Source organism: Thunnus thynnus, chromosome 8 (genome assembly GCF_963924715.1).
Source record: "Thunnus thynnus chromosome 8, fThuThy2.1, whole genome shotgun sequence".
Classification (NCBI taxonomy): domain Eukaryota; kingdom Metazoa; phylum Chordata; class Actinopteri; order Scombriformes; family Scombridae; genus Thunnus; species Thunnus thynnus.
Genome location: NC_089524.1, coordinates 23,774,344 through 23,792,008, shown reverse-complemented (window position 1 = coordinate 23,792,008; position 17,665 = coordinate 23,774,344). Strand labels below are relative to the sequence as shown.

The following is a 17,665-nucleotide window of genomic DNA, read 5'->3' as shown; positions in this document are numbered from 1 at the left end:
CAAGGTTTAGGTTGAGATCATAAACTGTATGATATATAATCTGTATGCATGTCTAATAATATATAAACTGTATATAATCTTTATATACAGTCTATGGTTGAGGTGGATTACTTATCCTATTTGTTAGCTGTTAGCTTCAAATACAGTTTATAGACTGCCTTGTTAAAGTAGTGAGCCTGAAATACCCTTCAGTGTTCATTCTTTGCTGTGTTTACATATGAATTTAGAAGATTAAAGACTTAGGGGACAACATTTTGGGAAGAATAGCCCAAGTCGTAAAACTATATATCTATCTGTATCTATATCTATATCTATAACTGTATCTATACCCATATATATGGATAAAACGTTTATTTCCCCACTGTTTTTTCATGTAGGAGGCCACTGAGCATACACTGCCAGTAGATGGCGTCAAAATCATGTGCCACAGTTCAAACAGACTATAGAGACCCCTTCTCGTCTGGGACAACGTTTCTGATGCTCTTTTGTGTGCCACTACTGACACACAAAGACATTCACAAACTTACCGACTCCTGAGCCTGCGCAGTTTCACCAATTTGGCAAGTCTTGCAATCGACTGCTTATCACCAAAATAAAATAGGTAAATAAAAATAAATATAACTTTGTAACTTTGTAAGAGAAGCCAGGCAGTTGCAAATATATATATATGAGCAGAGTGAGATATATGAGTTCATAATATATGAGTTCACTGCTGCGAAGACTGACTGGAGTATCGGGATCATTTTAAGAAACCCTTCAATCACACCGCTTTACCTCACTTCTCGCGTCACGTGGTGCGTCTCTGACTGGGTGGTGGGCGTGTCTTAAACAGTGGGGTTTCATTCATAAATACTTTTAGCTTTAAAAATCCACATTAAAGTGTTCACAGAAGAGTTTGACGTTATTGGCTTTGCCCCTCCACCCCTGCATGGACCAGGCTGGTTGAGTAGGTGAGTGCTGCCTCTACTGCATGCGTGCTTGTGCGTGTGTTTGTGCAGCCAGTTCAAATCGTGAGCTACCTTCTTCTCTGTAGGTGTCACCGGACTGATGAAAATCATAAGCGCCTGTGAAATATCAAGATGGCATATTAATCCATTTCGCTTCAGTTTTCGTCGTTTTTTTAAAGTTTACTACCGGCTGCATTTCATCACGTCATATGATGGGATTTTTGCATTCTTGCGAGAGATTTTATTAGCTAAGGAAACAGCAGCCACTTCCAGAGCCGATGCTCATTATTGTCTTTTCCGGGAAAAATATTGCCGTAGCGAGCAATAATAAATAAGGATGCTTTTAGGCTACTTTGCGCAGCCATCTCCCATTATTAACAGATTATTACAAGGTTCAAAATGAACCAGTGGCTCAGTTTTGTTCTAGGGAAGAACAATGGGGCGAAATATAAAGGCTTCTCGCAACAAAATGCGTCCAGCCACTATAATGCCGCTGCTGTTAGACCGAAATTTTGTTAAGCATGATGGGATATGCCATCGCTGGGACACCCATGTCTTACCATCTGCTCAGTCACTAATCAATAGAGCAGCCCTCTGGGTTTGCAACACCACAGAAGTGAGAAATTCTCAATAAAGTATTAGACTCAATTGATTTATAAATATGGTGTTTTCCATAATGTTTCCTTATATCTTTCTGTAGCCTAACAAAGCAGAGTAAAGACAGCCAAGTGTGATTAGACTACATGTTATTTCTTTATGGTTACTTGAGTTTTTCATTGTATTCAGTAAACATGCTGAGAGCAGCTTTAGCTTTCTCACCGCTGAAAGAACCAATCAAAGGATGTGTTCTGATGTTTGGTTTGATATCTGATCACCACTACTGAAACACACAGATCTCTCATGTGCATTTGTTGAATGCAGGCACATATGCAATGTACAACGAATCAACACAAACAACTGGCTAACTAACCAATCATTCTGCTGTTGTTGTTTTTATTATCAGCCATGCAGCACTGCCGTCCTGTTGCTCCAAGGCCAGTGGGCCAGCCCTGAGAGGGAACACTGCTGCTCAGGCTCATTCGGCTGGGTGGGCTGAAGTGGCTGAGGATGCACCAAGGGAGCTGAGGAGGAGACTCTCGAGCCACAGCCTGACACACACATCCAGAGCTGCTGCGCACTGCCCTCCATCAGGGTAAGACTCTAGGCTGGTAGAAAGCAGGATGTGGGTACAGCACAGCAAGGGAAGCATTCTGGTCACAGCCCGATGTGTTTCCCCTAACAGTTTTCTTGCTTGGACGGTAGATGAAGGGAATTAGAGAGGCAGGCAGCAAAGAGCTCGGCAGTAGCTTACAGGTTGTGGTGCTGAAGTTGAGTGCTGCAGTGACTGGCAGGCGAGCAAGGAGTGCTGAGTGCTGCTGGCATGCTGCTTTTCCCCTGCTGGGTGAGTAGATCTATCCAGTGTGTGTGTGTGTGTGTGTGTGTGTGTGTGTGTGTGTGTGTGTGTGTGTGTGTGTGTGTGGGCGTTTGGTGCAGCATAGCAGTATTAATGGCTATGATCTGTAGGAGCGAACGCATAGCAGCAGCAGTGGTAGTGGAACTCAGCTGCCAGTGTTTAGTAAGAGCTTGTTGTTTCTCTCTGCTCTCTCTCTCTCTATCCGTGTGTGTGTGTAGGAGGGGGGGGAGGGAGGGGGAGTAAATGGAGAGTCTTCGGGCCGGTATGGAATTATGGATGATGATTTACAGCAGAGATGCTAAGATTTGCATCTTCAGTGGGATTTAACGCATGCGTAGAAGCCCATGCCGTACACACACACACACACACACACACACACACACTTGGTCTCTGCCTGGTCTTGCAGTCTGTTGGAGATGCAACAAGGTTTTTTTTGCTGCAATAGGCATCTTCTATCACATTTTACAGTTTGACATAAATATTCTTTTGCCCCGCTATTAGACATCAGTCTTTGTAACTGGATTATACCACCAGTCTTTATCCGGTGTAGTCAGAGAAGTTTTCTTCTATGTTTAAATATACAGTATGTGACTGTGCGGATTTGTTATCGCAGATAAAATGCAGCAGTTAATGGTTGACTTTGTGAGCCGATGAACAGCTCCAGTAACAGTCATTTCCTCTCTGTATTTGTGTGTGTGCATGTGTTATCTCTCAGGGGGACTCAATAGTTGGCCTGGACCATGAGCAATGAGTCTACCGTCTGGAACATCCTACCAGAAAACTCCACAGTAAGTCTGCTTTTCACCACGGACTTATTCTCAGACTTCCTGTGTGTGTGTGTGTGTTTAAGTGTGTGTGTGTGTGTGTGTGTGTGTGTGTGTGTGTGCACGTCGTGTCCTGCTCACCAACAGAACCACACTCTTCCCTCATATTCTCCTCTGGCCGATTGACTGGCTAATAGAGAACATCCTGACCTGGACCCGAAATAATTAAATCTGTGATCTAATCTCAGCTTTAATTTCCCCTCGCGGAGAAATTACAATGTGACGTCAGAGTCTGGCACTCATTAACACTTGCTGATCGTTCTCCCCCCCCCACTGTCCATCGAGACTCTGTTATCTTTACATAACCTCGGTTGTCATGTCACTCTGATATTCTGTAAAAGCACAAGATCTGTAGCTGTTTTCTTTCATTCATGCATCATGTTATTTTAAACAAGCCTCAGTTTTGTAGCCTACAAAACATAATTTTAATAAGGCTATATAATCCAGAAACTAATTACTTCATAGAAATAATAATTCCACATTATTTAATAAAAGTAATTTTAAAAATTGATGTGGTGTAGAGCTGAAACAATCAATTTATTAATCAATTAGCCTAAAGAAAATTAATTGGCAAATATTTTGATAATTGACTTATCGGTGTTGTTTTTTTTCTATCAAAAATGCCAAACATTCTCTGGCTTCAGCTGCTCAATTATGAAGATTTTCTGCTTTTCTTTGTCTTATGTGATAGTGAACTGAATATCTTTGGGTTTTGGAATTTTAGTCGGACAAAACAAACGTTTCACTGTATTCTGACAATTTGTTAATAAAATGACAAAGAAAAAATCATCCGATTTGATCTGAAATGATAAAAAAAATCTTTAAATTGTTTTCATTCACTTAAACATTTTCTTGATTTAGTCATTCTCTGATTTTTTGAAGTCAACTTTGGGTAGTGGCGAGCACTGAACTGCTAGTTGTACCAATGAATTGTTCATGTTGAAATTTTTATAATTTATCACATTTTCAAAAATATGTACTTGATGAGATAGTAGGTCAAACATATGCAGCCTGACTGTTTTTATTATCAGCAATAGCTTTCCATTAATAACGGCTCTCCATTGATGAGGCAGCAATTTCAAGATGTCTTGTCCTCCTATAGTGAAAAATGTTTATCCTTGTAAAACTAACTGAATGTTATTGCCTAAATCAAGTGACCGAAGGTACCATAGAGTCTCTCTCAGCGCTCCTTGTGTGTTTAATTCACTCAGCTGCAGTCCTCCTAGTGAGAGAGCTTTCCCATAGCTAAGGTACACTGTAGACAGGTTAATAGCCCTGGCATTTATTGATTAATTGCACTATGCAGGCCAACCAACCAGTGGGGCTAAATCAATCTTTTAAGCTGTGTGGTGTTGCTGTGAAGGAAAAACAGCTACAGAGTAAGGTAGTAAATCCAGGCTTCAGTTGATGTGTCAGACATTTCATTTCAACTGTCTGAGAATCACTTAAACCTGCAAAGCGCACTTTTATGTACACATGCATTTCTGGTGATACTTATATGTCATTGTATGTCTTTTCAAAAATGTGACTTCTTGATCTGAAGTCAAATTTTCCATATTTCATATCTGGGCTGGGTAGCAAGAAGTAGCAAGTAGAAGTGTTTTTTAGCTCTATCCCTCAGCTCAGAGAGGAGCAGCATTAATCACCAGAGTAGTTCTAGTGCTTTGATGTTGATGTGGAAAGCTTTTTGCTTTTACTTGTGCACTTTCTCTCTCTTCAACCATCACATTTGAGATCCAAACTTAGCACAAGAAAACGCCTACATCTATCTATCTATCTATCTATCTATCTATCTATCTATCTATCTATCTATCTATCTATCTATCTATCTATAGTTGCCCTTTGTCCTCTGTATCTCAGGAGATCCCGTTCGAGACCGAGGAGCAGCAAGATGGCTATGCACTCCTCCTGGTGATCCTCTCCATCTTCCTGGTAGGAACGCTGATCTCAATCACTGTCCTCCTCATCGCCTGCCGTCGCTGCTGTCGAGGAGGGCAATGCTGCGCCAGGTGCGATGCAAAAATTATGAATACATTTATCTTTGTACTAATTCACCTAACACCCTCATCCAGTGTGACTTATAAAGACTGCAGCAGTACATAAGATCCATGGCGTTATAAGGATCCAACAGTAAGAACTGATGTAACATAATAAAAGCAGTAATAACAAGATGCCGGCAATAACTATGAGGCCTGTAATCTTCAGTTTTTGTTGACACTGCGACACAAAGGTGTTCATTCATCTCTATGGTAATTTTGAGGCGAGAGATTGTGGTGTTGTTGTGTTTTGGGTTTTTTTTCATTATAAGATATTATTGCATGGTGTCTCTGTTATTTAACCCCCCAGGTTATCCTGTGATGCAGTCTAACACAATAACACCAAACTCTACATCCTTGAAAATTCACACAAACTTAAATCAACACCACCCCTACGCAGTTTCAACAAAAACTGAAGATTGTTTGCTTCACAAAGGTAGCAGAGACAGGCGCACAAGTGTTGCTTCTACTGTGTTGCATGAAAGCATGCGTGCGTGTGTGTGCGCACACATGAGTACACACAGTTTGTTGACAGAGACTACTCCTTCTGAGCTCACATGCAACTGCTATTTAGAGACAGACTGGTACTTATACTGAGCATGTATACTTACATAATAGATGAGGCTCATTGCAATTGCAAATGAAGCTAACTACTTCCTATGGAATTGTGCAGTTTTCTGCACCATTTGAGTCCCAAAACCATCTTCAGTATGATTCCATTAACAGACAATGCAGCGATCCATTAAGCAAATTAAAGCGTCTTTACAATGGGGGAGAGCCGTTTTGCAGCTGGTAGGAAAAAATGATGTAAGCCTATAGATACTCATGTAAGCATGTTAAAACGGGACAACACAGTGCATTCACTCATTATACAAGTCTGCTGTTGGAGTGTCAGGACCCCTGTGGGGCTGTTATGAAAACACCTTGCTGGAAGCACATTCAATATTCATGCTCATTTATTTCTGATTCATCTGTGTTCATTCAGCAGTAACACAGCTACCCTCAAGACGCTTTGTCCCTTTCTACAGCAGCAGGCATCATCACATACACTTGAATATACAAGAGCACACCAGCTAGAGGTAGATAAACACAGAGCACAGAGGCTGAGCTGTGAGAAGGCGAGGTTTGCTGGGGGAGAGCAGAGGAGAATCGGCCAGACTGGTACAAATGATGAGTGTAATGAGATTTCATAGCAGCCATCGGCTGTGATTAATCTCGCGTCTCTACTCAGCCCTGTGTGCACACAAAGAATACACACACACACACACACACACACACACACACACACACACACGCATGCAAACTCACACATAGGGTAGTGGGAGCCACAGAGGAAATGAAAGACAAGAAGAAGCACAGATCTGGGTGGACCAAGCAATCCCTCAAGTCATTTCACACCCACATACACACATACACAAACACACACACAAGCACATACATGCAACTCATAACTCTGCACAAAAATATCAGATGAAGAGAAATGACTGGAAAGAGCTTTCAGCTTCTTCTTTATGGCTCATAAAGTAAATTCTGGGCATGGGATTTAAGAAGCTCATATGGGGGATCAACAGCTATTAAAGAGTTATCTGATTGAAAAAAGACTATATTACTATAGTCTATTACTATTACTATATAAAAGAATATATACACACTCCATCCCAACAACAATGCAATGTGTGTTTTGTCTGTGCCCTTGAAAGATGAGTGGAAACGGCAACCATGCTTTATCAGTTCAAGAGGTCCCCTGGCCCTGAAGGTTATCAAGTTACTGGCAATGATTTAGGCTCTCATTGATTATACAGCCAGGCAGGCAGCCATTTAGACAAACAGCATACTGGACATTCAGTCCCATGGCCTTGCCTTTTCTTGTCCTATAGCTGGATTTTTAAACTGTCGACCTGTACAGAAAAAGTCCAAGTGCATCAGACACCCTGAACACAAAGGTCAAATAGTAACACTGATCCATAAAGCCTTGTACTGTGCATCAGCAGGGATTGATAGATGAAAGACAGACTTCAGGGGTAATCATGTCACGGAATTGATCTGAATGTTTCTGTTTGCCCCAGGGCCAGCGATGACCCCGAGAAAACCAACACCACCTACGTGGAGGAGTCACAGCCTACCCATGGTAAGAGAAAAAATGGATGAGGAAAAGATGCAGGGAGCGAGGAGTGAGGGAATAGATAAAGAGGCGAGTAACTGAGGAAGGGAGAAATAATGGAGGCTGGGAGGCTGGGATTGGATTGATGGTGATGGAGGGATGCTAGAAGCAGAGATATTTTTATAGCGTCAGCACAAATGTGTAATCTATTCCATTAAAATGTTGTGATGTCGACCCAATTAGTTTAAGTAGCTGTGCCATTCCTGGAACACATTTTGACATTTTGGGACCAATGAATGCACTCTGTCTCCAATGAAAATGATTTACTGAAAGGCAGCATCAGTTTGGCACCAAACTGCTTTTGTAAGGCTTTTTTTTTAAGTCCTCCAGTCAGCAGTTTGCTATATTACCATACTCATCCTCCACAAAAGTGTCTGAACATCAGATGCTTCACTTCAGTTATACAGTTGACTTTTTCTTGAGCTATAGTAATCTTATGATATATTAGATTAAACATCAGCTATTACTTGGACCAAAATGCACATACAAAATGTGGAAAAGTACTCTAAGTGCTCTGTCTCTTTCTCTGTCTCTGTCACCACCCCCTCCTTCATCCATCTATCTACCTACCTATTTGTCTGTCTCTTCTGACTCTTCCTTCTTCGTATCTCTGGATAGAAATCACCATCAGGGTGGATGAGTCAGACTGCCTGTCAATGGCCAGCTCTCACGACCAAGAGACGGAGCGCTTCCTCTCCACGGGCACCACGGGCCGCCGCGTCTCCTTCAATGAGGCCGCGCTCTTCGACCATGGCAAGAAGGCCCAGGAGAAGGGCCGCAGGTCAGAAAGCCCACATTCACAAATGCTTTTTTATGCAGTGTTCAGCTCTCATTAATTTCCATGCGCCCCGGCTTTACCGCTTTTTGAGATCAAAGGATGTATAAGTTCCACTGTGTCCACCTCGCTGCTATGTTAGTTTAGGGTTAAGTGAATTAATTCAGAATGCATTATGCATGCTGTGGGCACAAAGAGCTCTCACCCTTTTGCATTATTTCAGTGTCCTACTTTTCTCTTAAAGCCCTGAGCCTGATATGCAAATTGTTCAGAAGGAATTATTCTGTAGGACTAAATGTAGCTGTGATGGACTGAAGTCAGATATTTCCCCATTGGCTGTTGTCTCTCATGGAGGATAAGCTTCATGATTTATGACTTATCAAGACTGTTTGAAACTTGCGTCTCATCTTGCACAAATTTCACTGAACCCCTGTCACAGCTACGTAGCTTCACACAATGAGATGTGTGTGCAGCATGTATCCATGAGGTATTTAGATTTCTATTTCTATGTTTTCCACCTCAGGTACACTCTGACCGAGGGCGACTTCCACCACCTGAAGAACGCCCGGCTCACGCACCTCCACATCCCTCCCCCAGCCCTCAAGATAGTCACTATCCATGAGTGCGACTCGGCTGAGAACACCATCACCATGACAACGCGCCCTGTCGCTAAGTCAGCACTTTCCATCTTCCAGGTGACAGCCTTGACCTGCTATTCGTCCTGATGCATCATTAGTCGTGACCGGGGCCAATTAGAACATCAATCTCTTGGGTCGGGGCAAGAAAATGTATCAACCTAATGTAGCCAAACACAGGGATCAGGGATCTCTCTGCCTGCTCATTTCAACAGGCCGTGCACATTGATTTCCCTTTTACGTAAAGCTGTTCAATCACTGATGCTGGGCTGACTGCCTGGGAGGGAAACTGGGCTTGATATTCATCCATGTTTATTTCCCTAAACATGGAAACGAACTTTAGAAATGGAGCTACTTAGTTGCCAACAGTAGACTGTGGTTATATGATGCATATGCATGACTGGCTCACTGAACAAAGCTTTGCAGAAACACTTAGTGTGTGTGTGTTTGTTTCCCTTTAGCCAATGCTGTGCCCCCTACCACAAACAGCATTGACCAGCCTGAGCGTCAATCCCAGCTGTGCCCTCCCTGGAGATGCTCTCAACTCAACTGTGGTGGACACCAGCTTCAGTGAAAACACTATAACTCTCAGCACTAAGGAGCCCAGCTCCAGCTCTGTAAGTTGCCTCCAACTACTGTATACTACATTTCACATCAAGTCATAACTCATGCTCACAATTATGATGAAGAAATGTAGAAGTTTGCATGTCACGCTGATTTTCTTGCTGAAAAATACCTCACAAGTCCAGAGCGTGCATACAAATTACTTGTAAGAGCTCATGTTTTGATAAACAAAAGACATAAGTGTGGTCCAACATGAAGGTTGTTGAGGTAATGTATTTGTTAAGTGATGAATTTCCAGTGAACCAACCAGTTCTTTAACCAATCAGTCAACTAGCCAGTCATCCATACGGACATTAGAGGGTCATAAAGCCCGAGGGAGGAATAACAAGAGTGATGGTTGATGAGTAAACAAGGAAGCCTGTGTGGAATGTCCCTGTCAGTGGAGATTATGCACAGACCACTAGTCATGGCAGGTTTTATTTCTGACCACATTTCTCTCTCTTTGCTCAGATTGAGATGATGGGAGCGGGTCCCCGGGGCAGAGGCAGCAGCATCAGTGTCGGAGAGGGGGCCACGGCGGGGAGCGGGGCCTCTCCTGCTAGCAGCAGTGCAGGAAGCCAGGGGCCTGTGCTGCAGTTCTTCACTAAACTGCGGCGCCATGCTAGTCTGGAAGGGGCCAGTCCCTACTTCAAGATCAAGAAATGGAAGCTGGACAGCAGCCAGAGAGCCTCAAGTCTGGACACCAGAGGTAATAGATACTTGATGGTGTGAGGTGTGTTTCTGGTAAATTATTTTTAGAGATGTTCTGTGCCAGTGCAGCAGGGGAGTGCTGTAATTCTTTGTGATTCTTTCTAACAACCATAAGTGGGAAAATAAAGTTATACTGTTAGTAATTTATTTTTTCTATCTATTTATGTGTTAAGTATTTTTAGCAACCCTCTCTCGTGGTAAACAGACAATAGTTAAGCAGGGGGCTCCAGCAACCAACTGTGAGATGCCTCTTGGCTGCTAGGAGTCACATATACACACACATAAAAGACAGATGGCTCAGTGACGCAAAGTTTGGTCGTTCCAAGTCAATTTGAGCCCCTGAGTGAATCCTCCCTGCCGATCCCCTTCATCCTATATACACACACTTTTCCCTGCGCTACCCCAGGCTCACTTCTTCTATCATACCAAGACACCAGAAAGAATCCCCAAATCCCCCTCAGAAACCTCAACAGTTGATGGAAGCTTTCCCCTGAATTAAGTGTCACTTCACTTCTGCCTGCTGTTGCCCAACTCGTATAACTAACTGCTCTCTCCCCGCGTCCGCCATGAGCCAGGCTCTCCAAAGAGGAGACAGTTCCAGCGCCAGCGAGCTGCCAGTGAGAGCATGGACCAGGACGACAACGACGCGCACCACATAGACCTCATCCAGTACATCGCCCGCACCCAGGACGTCCCCTACTGTTCCAGCCAGCCCACTACACGCCTCCTCTCTCCTCCGTCCACACCACCTCCCTCCCTCGGCAGGTATCTTTAATTCCCTTGCCATTCATCCTGTCCACTGCTTTGCTGCCTTGCACTCATTTCTTCCCTGTAGCTAGAAAACCTATGGGAATGATAAATATGTATATAGTAGGATACAGCTCTGAGTGCCAATTCTCAATCACTTTGACTTAACATAAAAGTGTGCTTTAATAAACTCGGTGATACAAAAACATGCCAGATGAGCAGGGGTACAGTTTAATCCAGCTACAAATGAAAAATGACTTTGTGAAGAAAACTGAACTGTAAGTCACAGAAAAGTATAGAAAATGAATTTTTCTTGCATTTATTTGTTTTGCTATGACATATTTTTAGAAACACACCATAATGAGTGATTGTAAATACAGTTTAACCACAGTCTGATCCTTATTTAACTAGATCTCTGTAAATAAGATGCCTTTTAAAACCAATTTCATGATTTTAATCCAGATGCGGGGGATTCCCAGAGTGCACTTTTTTGGAGAGTGGAGTGGAGAATTGGGACACGGGGTTTATATTTGGCATAGGAAACCATTCCATCGCTGACATGATCTGATAATGTCATGATGTTCGCAGAAGTGCAAGGGTCACTACGATCTGTTATTTTAAGTTTGCAATTATAGCAACGAGTTTGCTGAAAATGATGTTATGCAACAAAAATAACCAATTTGCCTAAGTTCTTTCTTATATAAGCATTTATTTTCCCACTTCACTGAATATTAAACAAAATCAGTATTTCCTGTGTATGTTTGCAAATGTTTGTTGTTGAAAATGAAAGCAATTTCCTGAAAGCTGCCATGACCTGAGAAATGTAATGATCCTTGTGGTTGTATACAAGTCATGTTACGCTCCGTACAGTATGCGTTCTTTAAATTGGCTGTTCGAATGAACGCTTTTCTGATCATTTTCATATGGCATCACTATTCAGCTGAGTTCAGTGTAAGGACATGCCACAGCACCCATTGCAAGTCATGACAATCATTCTGTGCACTGTGAACACAGCCATGTCTCAGATGAATGTGATATTAAGGGCAATGCTCTGACACTGACATTTGTTTTGCATGTTTCTGTGTTTCTCCCCTTCCCTCCTTCCTTATTTCTTTCATTTTATCTTGTCTCTCCTTCCCTGTGTGCACACTATAGGGTAGAGGTTGAGGTGTTAGTGGAGCCAAGTTGCAGCCATAGTGGACCAGGGGTGATTGGCCTATCCCCTGATCCCCAAGACGAAGCACTGTCCCTGGCAAGAAGGGAATGTGTTGATCCTTTGGACCCCCTAGATCCCCAGGACCCCCAGTCACTTTACAGAGACATCTGGTCGCTACGTGCAACACTGGAACACTACGCTGCCTCTGACCAGAGCAGCAACAATGACAGGAACTCCGTCTGCAGCGATGCTGACAGTGTGTGTTCACTGGGCGGACGCACGGAGACGGAAAGAGGAGGGCTCCCTAGCTACCCATCCCAGGATTTAGGGGATGAGACAGAGGCTGGAGAGGATGAGAAAGACTTTTTGGTGTATATGGATGAGAAGTTGGGGGTGAAGGAGGCAAAAAAGAGGAAACAGGAAAGCACAGAATCAGAGCGAGGGGGCAGCGACGGAGAAACAGGGACTCGTAAATTGCTGCAGATGGACAGCGGCTACGCATCGATAGAGGCTCCATCTCGTGGTCCAGAAGACTTGCGACTGTTTGGGAGCAGCAGCAGCAGTGGCAGCCCTAAGGACAGAACAGCCCATGAGAAAAGGCACCACTTCACCAGTGCAGGGCGAACTGGCACTATCGGTGAGAGCTTTGAGTCTCATCTCTTCGAGGAGGAGCCGGAAGATGAGCTGTTACTGGGCGCCAGTGGAGGAGTTACCATAGAAACTGGTGCTGATTCACTGAGCTGGTTCCCATACGGTCAGATGCTCACACCTCGAGAGGCTGCACAGCCCTCACCTCAACTTCCAACCCTGCACCGGAGAGACTACAGCATAGATGAGAAGACGGACGCGCTCTTCCACGAATTTCTCCGCCACGACCCTCAATTTGACCAGCAGGAGTCGCCACTGAGGAAGCACCGGTCCAGAATCCACCTTCGCAAACAGTGGCAGCGGCACAAGCAGTGGAGCGACCCTGGTGTCAGACACTTTCAGTCCTCTTTTGAGAGACAACGAACCCCGCTACGGAGGGGCGACAGTGTTAACTACCCACTGGACACAAGCTACCACAGCACGCTCCCCCGCATTGTCAGTGCACCTGATGAGGAGACCAGCGACAGCAGCGCTCCTGAAACTCCGAAGATAGAGCCTACGACTATCAAGGATGGGGGGAAGGAGAGGGAGCAGGGTGTCACTGTCAGAGACTCTGAGGACCACGCCTCATCTTCTACCCCACCTCTGAGTGAGCATCCTGACCCTCAGGAGGACAGCAAACAGTCTGGACTCCCTCCCGAGCCCTTGGATGAGCGCTCGCCCCCTCCTCAGCTGCCCGACTCGTCAGGCTATGGCCCGCAAACCATCACAGCAGAGCTCACAGACAAACTGACTGCTAACCTAGATGACAGGCTGTACATGGGCCTTCGCAGGACCAAGGACACAGCAACTGAGTGTGTGTCGGTGACGGCCACACATGCTTCTCCGGACCACAGCCCAGTGTAGCAGGGCTTCAGTCGTCCTGATCGTCAACCTCACTCCTGCTGATACACACTTTTCTTTCTATTTGGTTTGTCTTGCATCAGTTTAAATGTCTCTCTGTATACAGCTTGAATGGTATGATCCAGACCCATAAACAAAGACCGGAAAGTTTGCTTTAAATCTGTCCCTATTGAAACAATTATTCCCAGATAAACGTAGATACAGTTAATTCAGTAGCAATGCAACCAGTCTCTCTTTCTGCCTATTGGCATTATATAGCTGTTCAATTTTGCCATTTTACAGTACATTGACGTAGGAAGATACAATTCAAAATAACGTTGGACGCAGCTAAAATATCACAAACAATCTAAAATCATTAGGTTTTAGTAATGTTTTTTTTCACATTTATTTGTTTCTATGTGTCTGTAGTCTGTTCGTTCTCTATCTTGGTGTATCTACTGCTGTCAGTTCAGTGTCTGCTCTCCAGTATGAAATAGTGAAGCTAAGGGCCGGTGTAGCCGCTACACTTGTTGATCCACTGTGAAATCAGGTGCTATTAGTGGAATGCTACAGATCTGGACAAAGGTTACATGTACCTGCCAGGTCTGTGATAATGCATTATTGGAAAATAGGTACGTTTATAACTATTCCTGGGCTTAAGGATAGAATACCATGCTTAATCTATGAAAGCTATCAGAGGAGTACTTGATCTTGCTGTAGGCCTATTCCAGAAGAGAGTTATTCAGACTGGTTGTTTAGATCAGTGGTTTCCAAATTGTCAGGTGGGTCACTAGATGATTAAAGGGATATAAAAGAATGTAGCTAGCTAGCTATGTTGGAAGATGGTGTCCCCATTCTTAATACCGCCTACATAGCTCTGATTGGTCATTTGTAGTCATAAAGGGTCACAAGTATATATTGCTTAATTTTAAGGGGCCATGAGCCAGAAAGCTTGGGAACCACTGGTTTAAATAGATGGACATGAATAACACAGTCAGCAAACGCCGGAGATATTTCTTTTGAAATCGAAGATGTCAGTTGATTCTCCTCGCTGAGTGTCTGACTGGTCAAATGCTTGTCAGTTATGTGATAACTGTTTATTATTTTATGTTTTTTATTCATGAGTTGTAATATATTTTTGTACGTCTGAATTGCTTAAATGACAATGAAAACTGACAGTGTGGCAGGTTTGAAACAGCTAAAAGGACAGGTTCTGCACCAAATAGACTCTTTATCAATCAAAGGTATGACAGTAGTTTACAACTACATAAATTATGAATGTAATCTGGGCATCACTGACATGACCTCTGTCCTGACATGGAGAACAATCTCAGTCTGAGTCTTGTGTACAAGCCATGAGGTGGGCAGTTACATGAAAGCCGTTAGACAGGATGGCTGCCCTCACAGACATTTGGTGTTTATTTAATTTATAAGAAAGGCATGCTTTCTCGTGCATGGGGCTCAACAGAACAGGCTTTATTTGTCCGCATCTGACATTCTTGTTTTTCCCTCCTCTTCCTCTTCGTCTCCTGAGAAAGTTGACAGTGCAATAGATGCCTCCCTCGGGGGCTGAGGACTTCGCTTCCTGCCAGCTTATGAAACCAGACTGAACAAAGATGTTATTTGTAGTTAAATCCACTTTATTTTTTTTCTTATTTGGCTTCCTCTGTGTGATTGAGACAAACCAATGCTGCCATTCAAAGGAAACAACATCAGCAGATTTTGTCCTATGGGCAAAGAATGCAAGTAATGGCCAGCCTGTTGAAGAATTATGGTGAAAATCCATTTTTGCTCTTAGACCTCTGCTTTTACATCCTCAGCAGTAGCAGCAGGTTGATTGTAACCCAGTTTTGCTGATAAAATGTCATTCTCGGAGGGGCTGCCAGGCTCTCCGTCTCTCCCACGTGCAGTGAGGGGAGCCACTGCAGAAGATGGTGCTGAATATTAATCATAACAAGAGAGGGGAAGTCCTCCTTTCATCCCCTGTCTCCCTTCCCTCCTTCTTTGAGGCTGTTACACTGCAGCAAATTGAAAGAGGCAAATAGAAAATCAGAGAAAAAAATATTATCCTCCTCTCTTTGTTTGGGTGATGATGATGATGCTCCTTTTCCAGCCTGCCTAGATTAGATCTTTCTCTGATGCGTGACATGAGTCTCCTTTTGCGGCTAAGTGGACTCTGAGGCACAACCATCCTCATTAGGAGAACAATGGCTGCAGATCAAAAGAGGTGAGCTTAAATAAGGAGTAGAGAGGATAGTGATTTTTTTGCTTTCCTCTTTTCACATTTGACTCTACATGCACACATTCAGAGCTCGAACCATCATGTCACCATGAAGACACAAAATGTGCCCTGGCACAATTTTGTTCAATGAAATGACATTCTTTTTATGACGGCGCTAATCAGGAAATAAAATATCAGTAATCCCCCTCTCAGTTATGATGAAGCGTTCTTGATGATAAAAATTACTCAGCAAATTCTGGTGAAAGGGAAAGACATCTGCATTACCCACAATAAAAAGCCAAAATGTCTTGTACTTGTCAGTACAAGATGACGACAGTACAGCAACCACAACAATTCAAAGAAAATGGCCATAAAGGTTGATAACAAATCAGTACATTTGTACAAAGATAAAACCTTGCTGTGTATACAAGCACAATGTCACAGGAGCTAGACTAAATTGATGTCCTTCATTAGGTTTAGACAGATACTGTATAACTGGGGACACTGTGGTTAATGGTGTTTGTATACTAACCAGTAGCCTGTCAAATGCATTGATGCATAGCTGTGTGTAGGTCTGCATGAGAGTTAACATTTTAGTACAAATCTTCATATTTTCTCAGTTTTACGGTACAAAATTTCAAGTCCATAGTTAATGCTCATTTGTTCAAGGCAGAAGCTGAAACATTGGTATGACTAGAGATTTTGTATTTTATGGAATCCAAGGTAACACTTTCTATGACGCCCATGTCCATAATGCATTATAATCTGCTTATAGCACTGAATGATTATGCTCATAAGCACTCATAAATACCTATGCTTTATAACAATAATCATAACACATTATAAAGCATTTTATAACTACTTGTAAGGTCAAATAGCTGGTAACTCACTGACATTTTTTTGCAAGGATCATAGTTTTCTCATAGTTGTAATACATTATCATCATTTTATAATGAATAATAATCATTTTATAATGTGATTATAAGTTACTCTAAGTGGTCATTGGGTGCTTTAAGTGAAGTAGTGAAATTCCTGAGGTATAGGCAGATATAATACTGGTTATACCTGGTTATAAGTCACTATAAGTGGTCATTGTTTGCTTTAATTTAAAAAAAAAGAAAAAAAATATCATTAAATCTATGCAAGAACAACACAAAACGTAAAAATTAATTTTTTGCTTGACAGGTCATAACAGACAATGAATTGAGTACTCCAATTTACACAACTTTTTGATGATGAACAACTGAATGATGGATATTTACATTTTACCAATGTAATGTTTCCCCAAAAAACTCACTCTAAAGACTCAGTTGACTCAAATTATAGATGATATCTGAAACATTTTCTATTTTACCTGTAGCTGTATATTTTACTTTTATGTAAATGTTTGATCAAAATTGACTCCTCAAAAAAACTTGGTAAATGATAAGTGATTATAATTCATTATAAAATGATTATAATTACAGCTATGAGAATTATAAGACACTATGATCCTTGCAAAAAATGTCAGTGAGTTACCAGCAATTATGAAGTATTATTATACTTAACCTTATTAGTCATTATAAAATGCTTTATAATGTGTTATGATTATTACTATAAAGCATTATGAATATTTATAATTATATAACTATAGTTATACAGTGCTATAAACAGATTATAACGCATGATAAGTATGTTCATAATGGGCATCATAGAAAGTGTTACAGAATCCACTTTTAAGAGTCATGCTAGGATGCTGTAACTGATGAGATTTTGTGAGATTTATTTCTTTGAAAGTAGAAGTATTTCTGTATTCCTTGCTTGTTAGTAAACTGCTAAGTAAAAAAAGATGAGCTTTCTTAACAACTTTGCTTTCTATTGAGCCTTGAGGGACCAAATCATAAAAAAGTGTTATTTTAGGGTTGTTTTCCAATCTGTGAATAAATG

At 42.3% G+C, this 17,665-nt stretch overlaps 1 protein-coding gene and 1 long non-coding RNA gene across 4 annotated transcripts in view; one reads left to right on the top strand and one right to left on the bottom strand.

Annotated features, from left to right (window-relative positions):
* The first annotated feature begins 149 nt into the window (after positions 1-149).
* cbarpb (CACN subunit beta associated regulatory protein b) lies at positions 150-15,951 on the top strand. 3 transcript variants are annotated; one of them, XM_067597310.1, is made up of 12 exons: positions 150-950; positions 1,951-2,139; positions 2,250-2,388; positions 3,116-3,188; positions 5,085-5,233; positions 7,327-7,388; positions 8,040-8,202; positions 8,720-8,891; positions 9,293-9,448; positions 9,906-10,143; positions 10,721-10,910; positions 12,048-15,951. In XM_067597310.1, the coding sequence occupies exons 4-12, from the start codon at positions 3,141-3,143 to the stop codon at positions 13,540-13,542; spliced, it is 2,673 nt and encodes an 890-aa protein (XP_067453411.1). In that variant the 5' UTR covers positions 150-950; positions 1,951-2,139; positions 2,250-2,388; positions 3,116-3,140; the 3' UTR covers positions 13,543-15,951. The 3 variants fall into 3 exon arrangements, with proteins under 3 accessions (XP_067453411.1, XP_067453409.1, XP_067453412.1); XM_067597308.1 differs by having other exon boundaries at positions 2,230-2,388; XM_067597311.1 differs by lacking the exon at positions 2,250-2,388.
* Positions 15,454-17,665, bottom strand: part of LOC137187990 (uncharacterized) — a 32,764-nt gene continuing 30,552 nt past the window's right edge. Inside the window, exon 6 of the long non-coding RNA XR_010929309.1 lies at positions 15,454-15,536. This is a non-coding gene — a long non-coding RNA (uncharacterized lncRNA). The remainder of the gene's footprint in view (positions 15,537-17,665) is intronic.

Bases quoted from the DNA above. Each gene is read 5' to 3' on its own strand.
- cbarpb (XM_067597311.1), top strand. From the start codon at position 3,141: ATGAGCAATGAGTCTACCGTCTGGAACATCCTACCAGAAAACTCCACA. The intron at 8,892-9,292 runs GTGACAGCCTTG...GTTTCCCTTTAG, and splicing joins CAGCACTTTCCATCTTCCAG to CCAATGCTGTGCCCCCTACC. The intron at 10,911-12,047 runs GTATCTTTAATT...TGCACACTATAG, and splicing joins CCACCTCCCTCCCTCGGCAG to GGTAGAGGTTGAGGTGTTAG.